The 24,228-nt window shown below is 41.8% G+C and overlaps 1 protein-coding gene across 5 annotated transcripts in view; it reads right to left on the bottom strand.

Annotated features, from left to right (window-relative positions):
• Positions 1-8,089: 8,089 nt before the first annotated feature.
• Positions 8,090-24,228, bottom strand: part of FHL2 (four and a half LIM domains 2) — a 338,242-nt gene continuing 322,103 nt past the window's right edge. For all 5 annotated transcript variants that reach the window (XM_085622611.1, XM_085622612.1, XM_085622613.1 and 2 more), the window contains one exon: positions 8,090-8,985. In XM_085622611.1, coding sequence (XP_085478737.1) covers positions 8,834-8,985 — 152 coding nt within the window. In that variant the 3' untranslated portion in view covers positions 8,090-8,833. The remainder of the gene's footprint in view (positions 8,986-24,228) is intronic.

Consider the following 24,228-nt stretch of genomic DNA (forward strand, 5'->3'; position numbering starts at 1 on the left):
CCCAAGACTATTCAGCGCAGACAATCCCTCGTCAGACACCTCCTGCAGCCTTGCCCTGCTGTACTTTACCTTCTCCAACAAGTCCTACAGTAAGAGCTAACTGGGTCGAATCCACTTCTTGTATCCGAACCACGCTCCATCACATTTGGCCATATTTTTCTTATCTTAGACCAGTCTCACGCAACTATATGTCCACGGTTGGCTCTAAGGTCAGTCATTTAGGTGCTCGTTTTTGCCAAAACCTTTGAAAAGTCATAACTCCGGTTCTACAGATTGGATTTTTGTCATTTTGGTGTTTAATAATTTATTAAAATGTACTCTATTTTACTAAATTGGCTTGAGATTTTTGTTGTGTTTTCCCTTTATTACTGTTTGTGTCCTGCATAAATAATTTACACATGGTCCCTAAGCTAAGTATTAAGTCTAAGTGCGTTTTGTGCCAAGCTACCCAGGGTTAAGCATAGGTTAATTTAGTGACTTTATGTGGTTGACCCTGCAAGGAAATGTGGCTGTTACTTGACCAGGGCTCACATTCCAGTCAACCAAAAACCCATTTGCTCACAGTTAGAGAAATTAGAATTTTGAGATTTGTGTGTGTGCTGGCATTTTGTGGTGAGTAGTGGTGTTGTAACTGCTGTGTTGTCTGGTGTTTTCGATACAGTGTTGGGAGTTGCGCAGGAAAGTATGATTGTGATAATACATTCCTGCCTTCCCTTTATTTTTAGTTCCCTTCTGGCAAGTGACATTGTGTTTATACGCTATTATTTTTCCTAGACCCATTATTCTTTCTAATAGTAGTGTTAAAATACATTCCTATTTTTGGAATTTACCTAGAAACATTCATGGATAACTTCTAAATTGACTTTACAACCCACTCTCCAAATTAAAGAGTAACAAAAGGGTGCATAATGGTCGGACGTGATTCAGAATCCAGCTGTAAGAAATTGACATCATATAAAAAGTCAAGATAAATAACTTGCATCCCAAAGCAGCCACACTGGTAAAGAAAATGTTGCCAAAGCGTCATGGTATTGAGCACCAAGTAAAAAGAAAACAATTATTGTTAGTAGTAAATACCCAAGCACACAATGCATCCCACGAGTACCACCTGCAGGTTATTCAGTTTTTGCATATGTGAACTCTGTTGAAAAATAGGGAGGCACTGGTGATTTACCAAATAAGTTTGTAGGTTAAAACAATGAGGCTTGGCTGGGCTGAATGCAGAGCATCAAAAAGAATAAAGTATTCAATTACAGATGCTGTCTAGTGATCTACATAATAACACAGTCTTCTCTATAGGCCTTTCTGTAGTCTGCTGAGACAGATGAGCCTGAATTATATAATGAAAGGTTGCTATGACATTCAGAGTGGTCCCAAGCTCTCAGTAAAAGTCAGTTAGCTTGACGAATAGGTAAATCATGTGTCACTCAAGATATGATATATGTTATTCATCCTCCAACTTCCTTTCAGTTCACTGGCCAATCTCTAGGAGTCCAACATTGCTTTTAGGATTTCAAACGGCTGAAGTCTGTCAATTTCTGTTCCACTTACAGTAGTGCAGGACGGAATAATTCCACCCAACCAGAGCATACTTGGAGTCCTTTTTTTTAGAACTTTAGAATAATTGCCTTGGCTCACCAGCAAGATATACACAGAGGAGCAAGACACTCCCTCCAGGCTGGCCTTCATGAGAGACCGAAAACCGCCCCAGCACCTGGAACAGAGAATACAACCTACTTAAGGTGTTATAATGTAATCCAGTGTTTTTCTGAGGGACAACCAGCCTTGCCACAGTGAAAAACGACTTCAGAGATTTTTCACTGCCAACGCATGTAAAACCTAAGTACACATGTCCTACTTTTTAAATACCATGCACCCTGCCCTATGGTCTATCTTAGGGGTGAGTTATAGGTATTCAAAAGAAAGGATTAGGCCTGGCAAAAGGTTTATTTTACCAGGTCAAAATGGCAGTTTAAAACTGCACACTCAGATTACAATGAAACACCTGTATGCATGGTTAACAGTGCTACTGTGGTGGCACAATGAGTGCTGCAGTCAAATAGTAGAATTTAATGTATAGGCCCTGGGAACATGTTATAACAAATACTAAGGATTCACCTTAGTACCTTTTACACATAAAACATTACAAAATGTTTAAAAACACTTCAGAAATTCCCTTAAACAGTTAAAATGAAGTTATAATTACTAAACAAAACTGAAAAACCCTAAGGTTGGCATTTATGGTTAGCTGCGCAAACAATAACTCATGCCTCCACCATGCAATGCATATCTAACAATGTTCATGACTTGACCAATGAAGTGACAGATCACATTACAAATGACATAGATTACATTACTGGCAACAACAGATATCATCTTAACATTGACATTATCAATGATATAATTTTAGATACAATATAATTTCTTTGTTCAAATATATGTCATTTAATTATGTGTTGATAATTCAAGTTTTCTATTGGTATAAATATTGCAAGACAGATTTTGTGCTGCACCTGTTTCTTGTGTGAGAGAAGCAAGCATAACTCCTGTGCATGTCCTTGATTGGGGAGGAAGTTTACACTGCTTCTGTCTTTGCTGTAAATAGTATTCTGTATGTGGGGATGGAGGCGGTAAGAAAGCAACATATTTTGGGGTCTGATTAGACCATGTCCTCTCTTTCGCAAAATAGATCTCCGACATTATAAAAAACATCAACTTCTGGTTGATGATGTTGAGGGTCCCCCTCTGCCTTAAACTAAAAAGTCTAGGAACCTTTTGAGCTTCAGGCGCTTCCTGGAAGCATCTGAAGCTACAGAGGTTCCCAAATGAAGCACCAAGCAAGGCTAAGCCAGTTCTAAAATTATCTCTACTGACTCAAGTGGAGCAAATTAGAACATTCATCAGTCCATGCATCGGTTTCAGAGACTTGAAGTTGGGTCTTGAAATGTGAGGATTAATTGTAACTTTCATTTCTGTAGCACCAAGAGACCTCTTGTGAGAAATCAGGACCTGTTTGCTGAGTCCCCCCATTTTATGCCCCCATTTTGACTACTAGGTGCTGGTCATGATGATTCCGAAAGGGAGTAGCCTTGGAGTTAGTGTGACTACAGGCATACCTTCCCCCCGGTGGACTCATGCTGCCAGATTTAGACACTATACAAATCCTCCAAGCATAACAACAAAATTGTGCTGTATGTTTATTTACTTTCCTTAGCATGCAGATGGTTTGCAGCTAGAGTGTTTAATGGGAGTGGTATCAGTGGGTATATATTCTTTGTCCTGATAAAAAAAGCCTTGGGGTAGGGCTTGAAACATGTAGGTCCTTAGAAACTAAGTAACGCAATTCCTTTGAGTCTCATTTCCCCCCCCCGTTTTTTAACCATACTGACTAGAGGTGCGAATAAAGAATATTTTTTCTACTAGGCAGGTATTTTAAATTTCCACAAAAAACCACCTCCATCCTAGTTTTCACATCTGTATTCATCTACTTTATTACACCCATAAGTGCTCCCACGTAACTTGTAGGTCGCAGCACGCCCGTTCTGCAGCGTAACAGGAAGAACCCACTGATGAAGCATGCCACCAAGGGAAAACCCTGCTGGGTGAGGGTTATCTAAATAAAAAAAATAGTTTTCTAACCAGATGTGGAAGTCAAGTCCATGATTGACGGATGGGCTCTTTTTGTATGTTGACAGAATTGTAGTCCAGACATCCCAAGGATCATCTAGGAGATTCCAGACCCTTGGATTTGTATTTTGGATACTTTGAACCCTCAAGGAGACGTTCTAGAAGAAGATCCAATAGTTTGGGAACTTTTTGTCAAAAAGCTGCATAAGTTGACTCACTTGAGTTCGAGAGCCAAACTGGCTACCTCCATATGGGACCTGGCCTGGATTTCAGGTTTGTCCCGCTGAAAGCTCCATAGCACCAGACTTCCCGGATTTGACCAAGGCCTTGCGGAGAAGCAATCTGACGACATTACATCAAAATCGGCCTGCTGGAGGGGACCGCTCAACGTCGAGAAAAACATTCTCCAGAAAAGTTTCTAAGTCCGAAGGTAAAATTTTGACAGAGGCCTCCCGCTTAGTGTATTTGACCAGGCCTCCATCTTGGTCGGCCTCAAACTTTGACTTGACGTGACCAGATGTCCCAGTGGCGCTATATGTTTTTAAGCACTTGAAAGTGTTTATTCTTTAAAATACATATCTCCGGTTCCCTACTTTGGATTATGTCATTTTGGGGTCTATTTGTTCATAAAAATATAATCTACTTTTATAAATTGGAGTTGGATTTTTATTGTGTGTTGTGTCTTACTTTTTAATGTATTAGTGTTTTCAAATGCTTTACACACCTGTCTCCTAAGTTAAGCCTGCCTGCTTGTGGTCAGCTACCAAGGGTTGAGTAAGGGAATAATTTATTGAGACCCTAACTGAACCTTTTATTGTGTTTGTGACCTTATTACTAATGGTAAGTCACTACTTATCACTACTAATAATCCACTTTCCAACACCTCTTCTTAGTTATCTATGCTAAGTCACCGTTCTGCCTCCTTATCTTTCGCAGTTTACTTAATCTAGATTGTGGATCTATCCTCTATCCGTTACTATTCAATTCATACATGCTCACTATGGCTCACATAGTTCATTAAATGAATGGAAAACTTTGTATGTATGCCGATGATATTCTGTTAATCTTTGGTTTATGTTAGGCCTGTCAGCCTTATGGTGGTCTTCCCCCAAACATTTTACCTTACTCCTCCATTTTTGCTGATCTGGTTTTTATTGGCCTTAGGACTCAGTGCACTTTACCACTGCTAGCCAATGCTAAAGTGCATGTGCTCACTCCCTAAAACATGGTAACATTGGCTTACATCCAATTGGCACATTTAAATTACTTATAAGTCCCTAGTAATGTGGTACTACCTGTACCAAGCACCTGTAAATTAAACGCTAGTAATGGGCATGCAGCACTAATTGTGCCAGCCACTAAAGAAGAGTGTCAAACATGTTTCAGGCCTGCCATTGCAGCCTGTTTCTGTGGTTTAAACTGCCATTCCGACCTAGCAAAATAAACCTTTTACCTAAACCTTTTTTTATGCACATAAGTCGCCCCTAGGGCAGGCCCTTAGCAGCCAATACGACATGTACTTTTACATTTTACAAAACGCCCTGGTAGTGAAAAACATTTAAATCTGTTTTTCACTATTGCAAGTCCTAGCTCTCTCATAGAATTACATTTGGAGTGTCAAGTTTGGCATCTAAAGAATTGTAATTTAAAGCCCTCTTTCATGGCAAAATTGAATTTTAAGTCACAATTCTGAAAATGCCACTTTTGGAACGTTGGCATTTTCTTGTCCCAACCACTTGGTGCTTGCAGAATATATCCTGGATCACATGACTAGGTGTAGCTGGCAGTTGGCCATTGTGTATTGGTCCCTGGCAGTGAAACAAAGGGGGAATAAGTATTGTCAGGATGGGCCATCTCTGGGTTGATGGGTGGAGAGGAGCTGTCAGCTACCACACTTATACATCACAAAGACTCTGCCTCAGCAGCACACTCACAAGGGGTTTCACACTAGCCTTTTATGCCCCTAGACAAGCTGGGGCCAGAGCAGGGAGGTAGAAAATTTCAAACACTCCAGGGAGGGGAGGGGTGGGGGGGGGGGTGTGGCGGTTGGATGGACGACATCCAGAGCCGTCTCCTACTTCGAAGCTAGTTCCAAGTTTAAATATTGGACCCTATGACCCCCCTCTTCAGTAAACCTCTGGACCTGTGGACGACTCAGGGCTGCTGTGCCACCCTGCTACAGGAAGGACTGCTACTCTGCTGCCCAATTGAATGCTGCCCTGCTGCTTGAGTGAAAAGGACTGGACCTGCAAATTTAACACTGGATCACCAGAGTGACACCAAGGGCTAGTAGGCTGGCCTTATGATCAGAGCTTCAGGGACAGAAAAATCTCAACCCACCTTGAACCCAGCACCTGGATTCTGTCTGATGTGATCTTACCCCCCAAGTGGTGCCACACCAGTCCTGGACCCTTAAAAGTGGGTCAAAAAGTGTTCTGCTGTGGTCTCTGGGAAAGAACCGATGCAGCATCTCCTCACAGCTCTGCATCACAACCACCGCTGCGTGACACATCTCCTACACATCTTTGAAACGAGACCTCCCATTGCATCTCCTCGGAACCACCATTGTGTGATGCATCTCCGATGCACGACTTTGCATCGCAAGCTTTGGTCAATGGCATCCTCAACAGCGACAAAAAACCTCGATTTCTAAGTCCTGGCAATGGCTTCATTGGAACCGGCGCTGCACGACGCATTCCGACACAGGACCTTGCCTCACAGCTTGTAGCTTCCTTGGAAGTGCCGCTGCATGGCACATCCTTGACTCAGGACCCTGCAACGCCCTCTAACTAGGATTAAAGGTACCCTGTTTAGCAGGCCTAATGTGGACCCTGTATCTGGCCCGCGCTCCATCGTGGTTGGCCTGAACTTGTGACTTTGTTCAGGTCTGGTGTGACCAGATAACCACAGTTGGGCTTTGTGCTTTTAAGCATTACTTTGACCTAAAATCTTTAAAATTGCATATCTCCGGTTATGCTAATTGGATTGTTGTTGTTTTGGTTTCAAATAATATGTAAAATTTTACTCTATATTTCTAAAATTGGTGTGGGATTTCTCTTGTGTTGTTTTTCCACATTATTAATATGTGTGCTTCATTGCTTCTACGTTAAGCCTGAATGCTTTGTTCCAAGCTACCAGAGTGGTAAGTACAGGTTAATTTGTGGTTTGCTTGTGTTTTTCCCTGACAAGAATTGTGATTGCTGATTCAGCAGGGTTTCACTCCCCCCCCCCCCAACAAAGTAGCCCAACTTCCTACAGTTTTTCTCCCAATCCAAGCAATACCTCTCAATTTTAATCTCAAACTACCTTTCAGTAACAATATGGTGGATGTTGGCAAGCCACTTAAAGCTGAATACCAGTAAAAATGGGCTGTTCCTTACTTCTTCGAATATCAAGATAACCGACCTTGATTGGCCAGACAAGATGGGTCCTCCCCCATCTCTTCCAACAGGTATTCATAATCTAGACATCTATGCTGATGCCAATCTGGGACTCACCACTCATATCAATAGATCTGGTGTTTTTCATTTGACGATACTGTGTTTCATCTTTTCATACCAAGTGAATGAAATACCAGTACATAATGCTTTAATACTCTCTAGAATTGACTATGGGGATTATGTTTGTCTTGTTGCTCCCAGATATTTGGATGCTCACCTACAACTCAACCAGAATGCAGCAACCTATCATCTCTGTGGCCTGATTCATGAGAGAGTTGCCTTAAGGCACTGGCTACAATCCACGAGGCAGTCTATTCCATCCACCAGAAATTATGGTAAAAAAATGTGCCTGGCAGGCATAGGCCTTTAAGAAATATGTACAGAGAGCTAAAATGCCTGTTTCAAATACCAAGATCTCGTGCCTCAAGATTTGAGGTCAGTCTTTTCCAGTGGCAGCTTGCACAGGTAAAAGCAGTAGGGTGGGGTGGGGTGGGGGGTGGCAGAATTCGACATACGACAGGATAAGTGATATTAAATAAATAAATCGGTCAAACCACTTTCTTTGAGCTTACTGCATTGCCGACACGGCGATGCAGCGAGAGCAAAGAATGTGGTTTTATTTATTTATTTATTTGATATTACTTATCCCGTCGTATGTCGAATTCCACTATCGCCCACGCTGCCTTGCCCCACTCCCCCGCTACTCTTACATGTGTGAGCCACTACTGGTGATTTACACATTTCAGCAGCTAATTTGTGAAACAGTTTTCCTCTCTCTTGCTTTTTAGGGGAGCCGTTTATAATAATAAATATATAAAATAAACATATATCCACATAGGAACCAGTAGCTGACAAAATTTGTACTTACAAATACATAGCATACAATAAATACATGTATATGTGCTGGGCTGTTCTTCCGCCTGCAATTGACATATATATTAACGACTCCATTATGGTGTACAACGGCAGAGGGCAACCTGACTCAGAAACAAGCATGCTGTAAAAAAAAAAATAAATCACACTCAAGAAACATGGGTTTTATTTGTGTGAGTACCATTATTGTATGTTTAGATACAAGGTGCACTGTAGTTTTAAATCCTTATATAATACTGACTTTGCATTAAGTTCATACTCTGCACTTGACACAAAGACTTTCTTTACATGCAGTAAAATATTTAGTAAATAACACTTCCATGTGTAAAAGTGTATAATCCTTTTCCCTTTGTTTTAGGGGTGTGGGTTGGGGAAGGGGGATAGCTCTTTCCCAGAGCAACAACTTCTAGAAATTATTTTTCCAAGATTCCCAGAAGATCCTCAGATGGAAAATTGAAAATGTCTATATAGCTTAAAAAAGAAATATCTTGGGTTTATTATCTACTAGAAATATATAGAAATGGGATACTTGGTGCTCACATCCATCTACCTGATACATGTGTACTTTATGTTATATTTTGATAGGTAAAACACAATTTGTCAAATATTTAGTGGTAAAATATCAGTTTAAAAAGTGTCTTTAAAGTTGTACTGCTGTGAATTATCATTATCATTAGTTTATTCAAACGCTGCTTTGAAATGTGCATTTCTTTCTTGAGAACTTGCATAGTAAACTGTACATTAGCTAAAATAGGTTGTTGGTGTGATGCATGCTTTTAAACAGAGCATCACACGTTTTGCTTGGAAGGGTGACTGTAGAATATATTGTAGCTCAATTTCATAGGTGCATGCTTCGAACACTCATTCATATCATCTGCTGTATTTCCTGAACTTCACATGTCTTTTCCACATTCAGGGCAAAGGACTTCATCTCGTTCAGTGAGAAAGCCACGGCCCACTAGGGAAATGGAACATTTCTTGCAGTTAAAGCAGTCGTTGTGCCATTGACGTTCTTCAAAGGAGATATATTTAGTTCCACCAAGCCCTGTGAAGTAAAGAAACAAGAAAAAGACCAAAGCATGTCAATTTTAAAACATTAGATCAGCAACTGCTCTAATTATTTAACTATTGCAAAGACTTAACACAGTGTGCATTTAGTGTCACAATATCTATCTGGCATATTTTGCAATTAAGAGTAGGTCAGTGAATCTTAAGCTAGGGACTAGACAATGGATATAGTCAGTGCTTTAAATGGGCCGGTACTCTCCGGTACGGAGTACCGGTACTTTTATATTTTGAGGAGGAGAGTACCGGCACTTCTCAAGAGAAACGCAATACTTTTAATTGGAGAGTACCGGCACTTCTCAAGAGAAATGCAATACTTTTAATTGGAGAGTACCGGCACTTCTCAGAAAAAAGCAGATACTCTGATACAGAGTACCTGCACTTTTATTTTCCATTTCAAGCACTGGATATAGTGACATTCTCAGTTTGCTGGTGTTACTGGCTCACCCTGCTGTGAGAGTACAGAGCCAACAGTTATGGTGAAACGGCAGGAGCATAATTGCAGCTCTAGATTAAACAAGGAAAACTGGAATTGACTTTTCCTTCTTCTAGTATGTTTTTCCAAAAAGAAAAAGTGATCAGGACTATGGAGATGTTTGTGGCAACTTCTTAATTGTTTTTTCGACGCAATAGGTTATCACAGCAAAGATAGAATCTCTGCATGTTTCTACGCAATCTGAGCCACAACATTTTTTCACTAGACTTGCATTAAACTGATTCTAATATATTTTTGCAAAAATAACTTACTGTTCTGTTGTGTGTTTAATTACACAGTACAGACTCTGCTTTTATTCTTTTCATCTGCAATTATTAAGAAGGATTTAAATTGTTTGTGAAAAGGCTGATGGTGCGACTATGTATTATAAGGCATAAAATACCCCCACTGCCATACTTTAAAAGGATATGGTAAGTCATCTCAGAGTGCCATGTCCTTATAAATGAACTCGGCCTTCAGCCTCATTTCTCTATAAAGTTACTGGAGGAACTTCTCAGTAACTTTCAATATGGTTATAATGTATGGCAGGGAATACTTTATTACAAATATAAAGAAATATAAATTATTAGGGAAGTCAATGTCGCAGTTAATGATCTTCTTCTAGTAATGCCAGGTCTGTTGTCACTGTCGAATTTATAGCAATCTGTGTACTAATTAGTGCTCTTCTAAACACCAGTGTTTTAATGTAAAGAAAATTGTAGCAGTGTAGTACACCTGAAATTCTGAACATTTAAACTAACGGAATATGAGTGTTCTCTACAAATATTCCTATCATGTTGAGAGTTTATAATTAATCCAGACTTAACCATATGAATTGTTTTTGGGCATCCACCATCACCCCTTATTTTTGTTAAAATGTCAGGTTATATCTGTTGATGATTTTTATAAAGCTAGTTTACCATATCGGCCTAGTTAGCTCTAGGAATATCAACTGCAAACGATGGGTACAATTTACTAAGTTTTCAAGGAAAGCAGAGCAACAACCAAACTTATTATACTTCATTGCATCAGAGAGAAAGAGCAGAACAGCACCATATCTACTAGGACATTTTGCTATGTCTCCCCCTGTGTTGGCGCACTTTAGGCAGCCATGTACCACATATGCAAGGGTATGTGCGTGATGTCTAACATACATTTGGTACTGGAAAGATAAACTTCCAGTAGAGAATACAATAGTTAGACAGTTTAAAACATTTCCTAGTTTGTGTGTTGTACATTATAACACATATGCAAAATTGGAAACGTTTGAAGAAAATAAACATTTTCTCCAATTTGTTTCTTCTTAGAGGAGGCCTAAAATGTTGGAGTATAGTCTGTCCTACCATATTAAATAGATGAGGCTTTAATTTAAAAACAAAGGGTGGTTTCTTTGGAACACCCATGTACCACCCATGGGACGTCCTATTGATGCACAGTAGCACAAAGTAATGTATAGCTCTACTTTGCCTTATTTAGGGCTAGTTTCAAGTGCAGAGCAGGATTTGCACTGGAAAGTTAAATCCCAGTTCAAGCTTATGCTCCGGTTTGCATCACTTTTTGTGCACAGGCACAAAGGATTGATAAATCTGGCCCTTGTAGTTTAGTGTTTTTTGACTTTCCAGTAACCAAGCCAGTAACCAAGGTGCAGTGCATCCCACAGTTATGAACTGAAGTGTTGCCTTATGATCAAGGCAATCACACACATATTTGCCCAGTGCCAATTGAGATGTACCAATGTCTAATTTCTTTTGTTCTACTTGAAATTTTGATCATGTAGCTCTCATCCACAAAGATATGGTCAGGACAGAAAGTAACGGAGAACAGCTCTTCTATTTCTCATTTACCCTCTCCACAATATTGCTACTAGGTGCGTAGCATGGCTTGACATTTTTAAAAGAAAAGCCTTATGCATATTGGTGCATTCTGAAGCCTTTATGGCACACAATCTAACCTTAAAAGACACACAATTGATGGACAGAATGCAGAACAAATCAAAACATTCACCCCCAGTCAAGAGAAATGGGTTAAATCCATCATTCTTTTGCTCACTATACCACCCCAGTTTAGACCAAAATCTAACCTTTCCATAAACTGACCTACTATTCCCTCTTCTGCAGCATGTACTTTCTTTTTTTTTTAGTTCATAAAAATAAAGTTTATTGAGAAAACAATTGATATAATACAGTCCAGTGTGAGGGGGGAAAGAGAACAAAAAGGGGAAACAGAAAAGTAAAAACTATCATATAAACAAAACAAGGTCGGAATAAAAAGGTATAAGAAACATCAGTCTATCAATACAACAATACATTGCAAGCGACAACTATGTAGCAATGTGGCATAATCAAAATGTAACATCATATTATAATATAATAACAACTAAGATATGGAATATCATGGAGGTCTAGCAACTTCCGGTTGTGCAGGAGTTAGAGAAAAAGAATGTTTAGCACTGGAATCAATTAACGATGTAACAGGTGACCATATAATAGAGCGCTTCATGGCTAAATGAATGGGATGAACACATGCTGTATCCAATCTGTGATGATAACACACTGCATTCCACCAGGCTTGAAAAGATGTATTTGTAAAGTCTTTCCAATTTTTAGTGATCTGTTGAAATGCAACCGCCAACAAAACGTCCACGATTTTGATACTGGAAGTATGATCCTCCCATATAGGAGATAAGCTACCCAAAAATAAATGTGTGAAAGAGAAAGGGAAGTTGGAATTAAAGATAGAGTTAATTTGACCCCAGACAGATGTCCAGAAATCATGTAAGTGAGGGCAAGTAAAAAGCAAATGTTTCAAATCAGCTAGAGGAGAGGAGCAGGACCAACAAGTGTCTGATACCGTGACATGTCTTTTATGTAATATAACTGGATGTAACAAAAGCCTGTTGTCAATAAAAAATAGCGTTTGTGTAACATTAGCAGCTCTAGAAGTTTTCCTAATTTTGAACCATATTTTGTTCCAAAGAGAAGAGGGCCAATCAACTCCCAGATCTTTCTCCCAAGACAACTCAACTTTGGCCTTTGTTCTAGCGAGTTGCGAGGATCGTAAATAAAAATATATATGTTGGAAGCTCTAGGAGATGAAAGAAGAAAGGTTAATAATTTATTAGCCACAGGAGATACCGGGTGTAATTGAATATGAGTATGTGCAGTAGAAAGGGCCTGTGAAATTGTTATATTTGGGTTGAAAGGAGGGGGGTAAATGAAAAAGATGACTAGCTTCAGCAAAAGAATAATAATAATAATAATAGGCCCATTTATAAAGCGCATGGTTACACTCTGCCAGTGTGTCCCCGCGCTGCGGTGCAAACTGCCCTGAATGCTACACCCTAACCTAGCCAGTCCTGATTATCCCAGAGGGAATAGATGAGTTTTCAATTTTTTCCTGAAGGTGCCCTCCATGGCCTCCACCCGGAGGCTCAAAGGGAGTTTGTTCCAATGTTGTGCAGCCAAAAAAGGAAAGGACCGCCCGCCCATCCTTGCTCTCTTAATAGTGGGAACGCACACCAGGCCCCTCCCTCCTGATCTAAGTTGGCGTGTTGGGACATAAGGGTGAGTAGATCAGACAAATAGGATGGAGCCGTCGCCTGAATAATACGGTGGCAGACACACAATACCTTGAACAAGACTCTCTCTCTTATCGGCAGCCAGTAGAGGGAAGCAAGTGCCACCTTCGAGGAGGCCCTCCTCGGGCGCATAAGAACCAGACGAGCTGCTGCGTTCTGCACACCCTGGAGTCTTTGTATACATTTCGCCGTTGCACCCAAGTACAGGATGTTGCCATAATCAAGGCGCGAAGTCACCAGTGCATGGACCATGGTTTTCCTGGCTGCAGTAGGCAGCATATCCAGAGTTTTACGAAGGCCCCTCAGAACTCCAAAACAGACGCCTGCAACCCGCCTGGTATGGTACTCAAAGGAGAGCTTTGTGTCCAGCCACACCCCAAGGTTTTTCGCCTGGGCGCAGGGCGTCGGGGTGGAACCCAAGCTCTGGGGCCACCAAGCCGACGACCACACCGACGGCGCTCTCCCCACCACAAGCACCTCGGTCTTATCGCCATTCAACTTCAGGCAGTTGTTAGCCATCCAAGATGCCAGCTCTTGCAAGCATGCCACAAAATTGGAGGCTGCTGTATCCTGTGCCTGTGTCAGGGAGACCACCAACTGAGTTTCATCGGCATAGGACACGACCCTGATCCCAAAACTGTCAGCAATCTCCGCCAGTGGAGCCACATAAAGATTGAACAGGGTCGGGCTCAGGGCCGAACCCTGCGGCACCCCCTGTTTCAGTTTGATGACTTTAGAATAGTGAGAGGCCAGCCTCACCTGGAAACTGCGCTCCGACAAAAATGATTTCATCCAGCTGAAGGCCCTGCCAGACACACATCCTTTCCTCAGACACTGCACCAGAGTGTGATGTGCAACAGTGTCAAAGGCGGCACTTAAATCCAACAGGATCAAGGCCGCCGACTGTCCCGCATATTGCCTGATGGTTTCCGTGGCGAGAAGCAGGGCAGATTCCGTCGAGTGGAAAGCCCGGAATCCAGACTGAGTGGGATGCAGGAGGTTACATTTCCCAATCTGTGCCGTAAGTTGCATGTTTACAACTTTCACCGCAATCTTTGCGAAGTACGGTAGTAAAGAGATTGAGCGCAGATTGTCAAGTCGGTCTGGGCCTATGTGTGGTTTCTTGGGTACCGGAAGGACCACTGCTTCCTTCCATCTTCCTGGCACTGTGCATGTCCTGAATGAAACCTCCACGAGATGTCTAATGTATCGCTCCAATATTTCTATGCTCCCTCTAAGCACTTTAGGGAAGGCCGGGTCTCTAGGAGAGCCCGACTTAACACTCAAACAGATTTTAGTTAGCAGCTCTGGAGGGGGAACGGTGAAGCTATCTAACCCTTCACTCTCCCGGGCGTGCCATGCCTCCTCCAAGGTTTCGTAGCCTACTTGGGCGGAGTCCGGGAAGGTGGAATTGATTTTCTCCACCTTGTCTGAAAAGAAATCTGCCACGCGGTTGCATAGTTCTTCTGAGCCCGTTGCAGGTACTGCCGCTGTAGCTGGGGAAGCTATCTCCTTGTAAACCCTAAATAGTTCCCTTGTCGAATTTTCCGCCGACCCAATTCTTTCCAGATAGTAAGATGCCTTAGCCCTTCTAATAAGCCCATGATAGCTCTTCAACGTATCTTTATACTCCCTCCTCCCCTGATCCGAAAAGTCTTTCCTCCACCGCCTTTCCATGCGTTTACAGTCTGCTTTCGCCATTCTCAAGGTGGCGTTATACCAAGGAGCAGATTTTTGTGCTCTACCCGGTATTTTCTGTGACCAGGGGGCAGTGCTATCTAGTGCCTCCGCAATCCTCCTGTCCAAATTTACGCAAGCACTTTCAGCATCTATTCCCCCTGGTAACCCACCCTGCGAAAGGGCACTGTTAAACTTTTCCCGCTAGAAGCCAGCCCACTTCCGGCATGTTATTCCCCTCTTAGATTCCTCCTGTACCTTTGGCCCAGGCAGCCTCATAACAAACAGGACCAGAAAATGGTCTGTCCATACGATAGGGAGAGGTGGGTTAACAGCTATGTCATCCCAGTTCGTGAAAATGGGGTCAAGGAGATGGCCCTGCTGATGGGTAGGGGAGTCAGATTTTAGCCTCAGTTGTAAAGTAGCCATTTCCTGACCTAACTCACCCGCCACCACACTCTTAGCATCCTCAAAATGCAGATTGAAGTCCCCAAGCACTAAGAGTTTATCATAACGCAGTGCTGGTTGAGTGAGACAATCTATCAAGCTAGGAGAGAAGCGGGTGGGGGATCCAGGAGGTCTGTAGACCAGAAGCCCTTTCACGATATAGTTAGTAGCCACTCTAATCGTAAAAAGGCCAGCCTCGCTATCAGCAATGAAGACAGGCTCGAGGAAGCATTGGATGGAGTGGTTAAATATGATTGCCACTCCCCCTCCTCTGCCGGAATCCCTATCTATCCTAGTGATCGCATAGCCAATGGGTAATGCCTCAAGGATCTCTGGCGCAGAGTCCTCATCCAGCCAAGTCTCAGAGAGAAACATCACATCTATCTGACCATCTAAAAGCAGGTCGAAGATCTCTAATCTATACTTCCTGAGTGATCGACAATTCAGCAGGCAACAGTTCAGAGCAGAGCTTACCTCCTTCACCTCCCTCCCCGCACTAGACTTAAATGGGCAATACCTACAGTCCCATCTCACACTTCCTCCTTCCATGCTGTGTTTGCACAGCTCCGCCATTGCGGGGCACAGAGCATGCAGTTCCTGGGAGCTATACTGTAGTTTTACTCCAGAACACCCAGGGGTTGTGGCCCAGGCCCCGTTCGGCCGCGGACGGGCGCAGACGGGCTTGCCTTTGGCGCATCTTTGACACGCCGGCGGCGCGCCTTCTGCGCGCGGTCGCTGAGGCATGGGGGTTTAAAAGATACAATTTTATTATGAGAAAACAGCTTATGCATCCAAATTAAACCTCTATTTCTCCAAGATTTCCAATAAAAGGGTTTCCCGTGAATTAAAATGGAAGTATTATGCCATAAAGGAGAGTTAAGAAAGGAGTCCAGGTCGGTAGGAGATGGGGATGAAGGAAAATCGAAAAGTTTGCAAGTATATTTGAGTATGGAGGTAGATAGAGATGGTGGTCTACGAGTAAAGGAAAGAAATTCTTTAAAAGAGAAAGGAGAAAGAAAGGAATGCTCAAGTATTACCCACAGAGGGCAATCTACTGAGGAGTCGGAAAGCCATTTCAAAGCTCGGTGAAGCAGGAAAGATCTGTGATAGGTGGGGAAATCAGGGTAATTTAACACCACCTTCTGCTTTAGGTTTCGTTAAACGCAATAGGGACATGCGAGGTGTTCTCTTGTTCCACAAAAAAGATGATAATATGGAATTAATTTTCACAAATAATTTTAAAGGGATGAGAGCAGGGATATTAGAAGTGGTAAATAAAACTAGTGGAGTTAGCATCATCTTGATGGTCTCTAAACGATCCCACCAAGAGAGATATAGCAGGTGCCATTTAGTGGTTAGAGAGGAGATTTTATGTAAACATGTCTCCATACAAAGAGATGGCGTTGTCTAGATTAAAGGAGTAAAGTAAAGATCCAAATATTTAATGTGATGCGAGTTCCAAGTAAAGTTAGAGGAGCTAAAATCATCCTTAAAGGTATATTTTGTTAAGGGTAGAATTTCACACTTATCACGATCTAGCATGTACTTTCTAATTCTTCGTTTGCGGATATTTTGAGAACAAGCCACACTTGTTTAAATCCAATAAGGCTTCTGGCCTGACTTCTCAAGATGTATATTACCTCTCCTCAGATATGCCAGATTCTAGGGAAGGTGGGCCTTGGAGTCACAGTGAGATCTTAGACTGCTCACTGGACAGATGAAGGGATTCATTGATCTACTGGCCAAAAGCCTCTAACATCTAAATGAATTAGCAACCTTGGTGTCCCAATCTGCTGAACTACCCTGACAAAGAGATCCAATGGTGCATTAATTAGAATTTATATGAGGTTCCTTAGCCAATTTACTAGTTAATAGAGTGGATATTATTTAACTGGACAAATGGAAAAGTTTTTAGCTCTTACAAAATAAGTTTTGTGGAAATAAAATATCCAAAAATACAGAGTCAAATATAGGGGATTTAGACAGATAATTTAGTTTTCGGTGAAAAAAGTACAACTCAGATATGTAACGAGAATTTAGTTCAAAGTTTTTAATTTGTTTTAAAGGATGTACATGTATAATGCATCCATTAGGTAGGGTGTTACTTGAAAACCTGAATAGTGATTTTCAGGGGCAGATGCATAAGTATCCATTCCATGTGTGCTTTTAATCAAAATACAACATTAGTTACACACCAGCAGGTCGGGCTAAAGTATCCTGCTCACATTTTACCACAGCGGGTGTAACTGGGATGTCAATGAAATCTGTTGCATCAAGAACAATATGAAATACTTATTTAATACGTTGTCTGCCTTTCAATGTGCAGGCAGTGACCCGGCCTGAATTTTAAATGGGGACAGAGATCATCCTGCACGTGGTTGTAGTGAGTGACTTCACCTGCTTACCGGGCAGTGACTCAGGGATCCATGGGACACCCTTTCTTCCATTTCGAGGGACACCCTCAGAAGGGGGTGGGGAGCTGTCACTGTTCACCAGTTCTATGTGGTGTGTACAGTCAGTGTGCCTCCTGATGGCCTGTTTACCTCTGCACTTGGCTCTGTAACGCAGCGTCGGTAAAAAGGCAAAGTGTTGTGTCATTTGCATGGGACTACGTCACTTTGCAAATGAGGGAACGCCTAATGAAATTGCTTTATTGCTATATGTGCACCGGTGCAATTTATATTACAAAATGGTCCAGACAAGCTTCTGCAACCCCTTTTGTAATACTAGAGTGCCTTGAGGGCATAAAACATTAGTGCACACTCCTGTGGCACCCTCGGGGCTTTTCGATAATAAGGCTTCTAGAAGCAAGTAAGGGCTTGATTAAATCTCACTATGCTGACGAACAACAAGTACGCTATACATCAGTTTCTAGATGAACTCCAGTTCCCTGAACTTTCAAATTTGCAATTTATAGACAACCTCACCTTCAACAAGTTTATTGTCTCTGTGGGTCAGTTACAACAGGGTGAAATGACAGGATCCGATGGCCTTCCACTGGGACTGTATTAGCACTTATCAATCATACTAAGGGCCTGATTACGAGTTTGGCAGTCCTGGAGTGGGCCGCCACGCAAGTGCCCCGCTCAACTCCCGCCAAACTCAGCTACCAGCCGACCGGTGGTCTGCCGGTCAGTCTATTGGCGTTTCCACGGCGGTGCCTACTAAAAAGGCACCGCAATAAGAGACAGAGAGAGAGATGTGGTAGTTATATGTCCATGTTCTGTAATTGTTGGTAGAACTTTAGCAAACGGGGGCGTGGTCTTGTGCCGCGGGAAGATGGCGGCGTGTTTGTGAGCTCCGCTCGTACGCGGAGAGATTCTGCTTATTTCAGCCTGCTATCTGACCCCTGGGGACCCCTCGAGGATGGGTCTGAATCGCTGAAAGGTCGGTGCGGCGTTTTTCGTCGTTCCGTCCTTGGATTCTGCTTTTCTGGACCCGATAATTGTGACGGTGTCTTCACCTCAGTGGAATGCGAGCGGCGGCCGCCATTTTGTGCTGACCGTTCGCAGATTGCTGCATGTTATGAGGTAACCCGGCGTTTCTGGATATGAACGCGCGGCAACGTTTTTCTTCTATTTTGTATTTCATATTACTTGCTGCATCAGAATATGGAATGACTGTTGCCTGATACCATGCCTCACAGCTGATGGGGATTATGTTCTTACCTTCATTACCTCGTGCTTAAGTTGCAGCATGTCATTTTGTAACATAATTTTGGAGACTCTTCAGAGGCGTTGCCAGTTGCACTTTCTTCTCCTTTCTCTAGCTCCTTATATTTAATATGTGCCTACTTTAATCTGATTTATTTCTGTCACACTTCCTAGCCTCTTGGTGTTTGGTCATTTTTAGTCGTGACGCTATTTTGCTCACGAGTGTATAATATCACCAGAGTGCTGACGGAAGGTGACGTTCTCCACGTGCACATGCTATTATCTTTTTTTTTGTGGCTTTTTTTTTCATTGCTTTGGTCTCCGAAGGCTTGTTGAGGAGTGTGGTGTTCTCTTCTGACGGATGGGCAGACGGAAGTCCTTATTGAGAATCACCTCTCGACCGTCCTATCATTGCAAGATGGCTAGTGAAACCTCACATTCGGCCAGAGCAGTTTCTTCTGGTACCAAACCCAAGAGAGCCAAGAATGACCCTCCCTCACTCATTCTATCATCTCAAAATCCTGTTCTTGACACTATTTTGGATGAAGTGAGGGGACTTAAATTAGTGATGTTCAGGATATTTCTACTAAAATTCCATTTTTGGAACAGGAAATTCATCGTCTTAAGCTTCACACTGTGGACCTTGAAAATCACAACCGGCGTAACAACCTGCGCCTTTATGGTTTACCAGAAAATCTTGAGGGTCCTGATCTGCTTCTCTTCCTGAAGAAATTTCTGTCTGAGCTCTTAGGCATTTCTCCTGACCCTGCAATAAATATTCAACGTGCCCATAGACTTGGTCGTTTTCAACCTAATGCTTCTAAACCTAGAGGTATTATCATGTTGTTTTTGGAATTTACTGATCTAATGCGAGTCCTTTCAGCTGCCAAAACAAAACGTCATCTTACTTGGTCAGGACATAACATCTTTATTTCACAAGACTTGTCTAATGCTACCAATGCAAGAAGGAAGGAATTTCTGGCGCTTCGTCCACAAATGAGACAGTTGAATATTCGTTATGGCATCCTCCATCCTTGTTTGTGTAAAATCACACATGAGGGCTCCACTCGTTCTTTTGATGACCCTCTTAAACTGAAATCGTTTCTTCATAACCTATCTTCACTCCCTGCAACTGGCTCTCCGTCTCTTCCTTAATGTCCTCGAATTTTTTACCTTACTTTTTTAGTATGGCTGTTTCTGGGTTTTCTATCCTTATCTTTTTCTCTGTCGTTCCATCTCTCATAGGTGCTGTTACGCCCCATGCAGCTGTTTTTGTTGTTGTCTTTTAGATCTGGATATCTTTCCTTGATCTATCTTCTTTAACCTATTTTTCTATTCTCTCTTTCTATCTTCGCTTTGTTGTCTTATCCTCTTACATGTCCTTTTACTCATTTGATAATGTGTTGTTTATCGCATATGTCCTTTGGAACTGTGTATTGTTTTCCTGTCTACTTTTTTTACTTTTTTTACCAATTTTGGTTTTTCTTTTTTTCTAGCTGTATCCCTGAAGTGTTTCATCTCCTCACGTATTGTACCCCTCCGCTCCTCCATTATGTGTAATTTTGTCTCCTGGAATGTTCGTGGTCTTGGCAACCCCGTCAAAAGACAGAAGGTACTTTCTCACTTATCCAAATTAAATTCTCAAATATCATTCATTCAAGAAACACATTGTACTGAAGAGGAGTCACTTAAGTTAAAAAGACAATGGGTAGGTCAAGTTGTCTACTCCCCTGCCTCTAGCAAAAAAGGGGGTGTTGCTATATTATTTCATAAATCTTTGTCTGTGAAAATTGTAGCTACGCAAAATGATACTGATGGACGATGGGTAATGGCCAGGGCTGTTGTGCAGGGCAAGGATTTGGTCTTATTGAATATTTATGGTCCGGTTAAACCTGACCCCAAATTTTGGCATAGCATTAAGGTTCTGCCGTCTTCTTTTGACTGTCCTAATATTATTATTGCTGGTGATTTCAACCAATGGATCGACCCCTTTTCTGATAGACAATCTAAGTCCAAGTTTCATCCAGACAAATCCCACAAGGCTTTTCAATCGGCCGTTACCTCTCGTCCTTTATTTGATGTTTGGAAGACATGTAACCCGGATTCTCTTGAGTTCACGTTTTTTTCCAATGTTCACCATACACGGTCCAGGATTGACTATATTCTAGTCAGCAAATCCCTACTCCCGTCTATTCAATCCTCGGAGATTGGGTCTATTTTCATCTCTGACCATGCACCAGTCCTTACTGCTTTGGATCTTTCATTAAGCTCCCAAAAATTTAGTCGTTGGAAGTTTAATAATGTTTTACTATTAGATCCCATTTTCATTGCAGAAGCTACTTTCTTTGTTAAGGAATTTTTCATGTTTAATAATCCCTTAGCTACCTCTGTTTCGAATAATTGGGATGCTTTTAAGGCCTCCTTTCGGGCTTTTGCTATTTCTTATATGTCTAAGAAAAAGAAAATTGCTCGGAATAAATATTTAGCTTCACTACAACGGCTTAAATTACTGGAACATGATTACTTTACCTCAAAATCACCCTCGACACTTCATGAGCTCATTAAGGCCAAATCTGAACTCAACAAACTGGCTACAGTTGAAGCTTGTAACATCCTCCTTAAAATTAAATCTAAATATCATGGGGGCCAAAATAAAGCTGGTAAGATGTTAGCCAACTATTTAAAGATCAAATCTGAACGTAAAAATATTGGTCCCATCTTAAATGAATCCACCAAACGTTTGGTCTCCTCAGATGATGACATTGCTAATATTTTCATGATTATTATGAGGCCCTCTACTCTGATGACATGAATCCTTCGAATAAAAATTTCGATATTTTCTTTTCTGGCCTTCCTTCTCCCCCAACCTTACCCAGTGAATTTGACTCATTGGAAAATGCGGTTACTGCCCAAGAGATTATTAATGCCATTAAATCCTTAAAAAAATCAAAGGCTCCTGGAACGGATGGCTTTTCGGTAGAATTTTATTCTACATTTGCATCGATTTTTGTTCCTAAACTGCTGGCACTGTTTAATTCCTTTATTAATGATGCGAAGGCCTTTGGCTCTTTTATGGATGCTTTAATAATTATTATTCCCAAACCTGACAAAGATCATTCCCTGTGCAAAAACTATCGCCCCATTTCATTAATTAACTATGATTGTAAGATATTTGCAAAGATTCTTGCTACTCGTCTAGAGAGTCTTCTTCCATTATTGGTTAAGACTGATCAAGTTGGCTTTATTAAGGGTAGATTAGCAGCAGATAATGCTCGAATGTTTGCAAATGTCATCTCTCATGCAAAAAATTTTAAATCTCCTCTTGCAGCGTTGTCTCTAGATGCCGAAAAGGCTTTTGACCGTATTAATTGGCAATTTATGTTTAGAACCCTCCAATGGTTTGGTTTTGGTCCAGCTTTCATTTCCTATGTTAAATTATTATACTCCTGTCCACGGGCCAGTATTTTTGTTAATAATAATTTAAAAAAATCTTTTTCATTGACTCGTGGTACGCGTCAAGGCTGCCCTCTCTCTCCTTTGTTATTTGTTCTTTGCCTCGAACCTTTTCTCGAGCGGATTCGGATTAATGCTCATATATCTGGCTTTACATATAATTCTCTAGAAATTAAATTATCAGCATATGCTGACGATGTTTTGGTATATATGGCTAATCCTCTTACATCCCTTCCCCCCTTCTTGGATGAGGTTCGCTTATACTCCAGCATCTCTGGTTATGTTATGTTATGTTAAAACTTTATTTCTATAGCGCACGGCTACTCCAGAGGAGTGTCCCGGCGCTTTATCAGGGCAGCTCGATAAGACATAACATCATAAAACAGACAACGAACAAAAGACAAAAAACATCCTAAAGTTTAAAAAGCCAAGTCTTAAGGCTCTTCCTAAACAGAAGGAGAGTAGGAGAGGACCGTAGGTCCAAAGGCAAGGAGTTCCACAACTGAGGGGCCCTCAAACTAAAAGAGCGTCCCCCAGTGCGAGCCTTCCTCACTCAGGGAACCACAGCCAGGAACAAAGATTCCGACCGCAGAGATCTAGCTGGGCGGTAGAAAGCCAGTCTCCGTTGTAGGTACTTTGCTCCGGCGCCAAATAGCGCTTTATGCGCCAAGGTCAGTGCTTTAAACATAATCCGCTTCCGGATGGGCAACCAATGAAGCGATCGCACCAGACCCGAAGCTCTTGCCCGCCTATGGAGACCAAAAATAGCACGGGCCGCGGAGTTCTGCACAACCTGCAGCCGCTGAACAAGATACTCCGGAAGACCTACATAGAGGACGTTCGCATAGTCCAGTCTGGAGCCTATTAAGGCTTGCACAGTGATCTTTCTATGCTCTTCTGTAAGCAGAGGCAGGAACTTCCGGAGCATCTTGAGTATGCCAAAGCAGGTGCCCACCAGGCCAAGAATATGTGATCTCAGCGACAGATTATTGTCAACCTTCACTCCCAGATTTTTTGCCACAAGCGATGCCTGGGCGGGGGGACACATACCTAATGGCCACCAGGCCTGCCAATCGGGGTCCAGAGAGCAGCCGAAGAACAGCACCTCTGATTTATTGGAGTTTGCTTTAAGGCTGTTACGCTGGAACCAGCTAAAGACCATCTCCAGGCAACCCCGGATGTTCTCTCCATCAAAATCCTGATCTTTCCCACACGTGAAGAGCAGTTGAGTATCATCCGCGTAGGATACGATCTGGTTATAAGTTAAATCTCTCTAAGACAGAAGTTCTACCCCTGAACTCGTCATGTTATCAATATATGTTTAATGATACTAATTTTACATGGTGCCCCACGAAAATTAAATACCTAGGTATTTGGTTCTCCTCCTCCCTACCTGCCACAATTAAATATACATTTGCTGCATTAATTTCTAAAATTCAATCTTTGCTTCTTACCTGGACCCCACTTTATCTTTCATGGTGGGGGAGGTTAGATACGATAAAAATGATGATTGTACCTCATGTCCTTTATATATTGTCTATGTTGCCTATTCGCATTCCCATTTCATATTTGTCACAAATTAATTCTATTTGTGTAAAATTCTTATGGAATAAGACACACCCACGTATTTCCCTTATGAAACTTAAACGCCCTAAGTCTGAAGGTGGAGGTCGTTTTCCCGATTTTAAGGTGTATCACTCACCCTTTATAATCAAACAGTCCTTTGCTTTATCCTTTGATTTTACTGATACCCCTATACCGAGATGGAGTGTTTTTGAACGTTCCTCTCTAAAGGATTTTTCTTTTCAGAATGTGCTTTATATGTCTAATTGTACTTTCATCTCTAACAACCCTATTATAAAATATTCACAAAACTTATTGTATAGTACATTCACTAAGGGTTTAACTCCATTTCAATGCTTTCTATCTTCAACTATTTGG

Source organism: Triturus cristatus, chromosome 8 (assembly GCF_964204655.1).
Source record: "Triturus cristatus chromosome 8, aTriCri1.1, whole genome shotgun sequence".
NCBI lineage: Eukaryota > Metazoa > Chordata > Amphibia > Caudata > Salamandridae > Triturus > Triturus cristatus.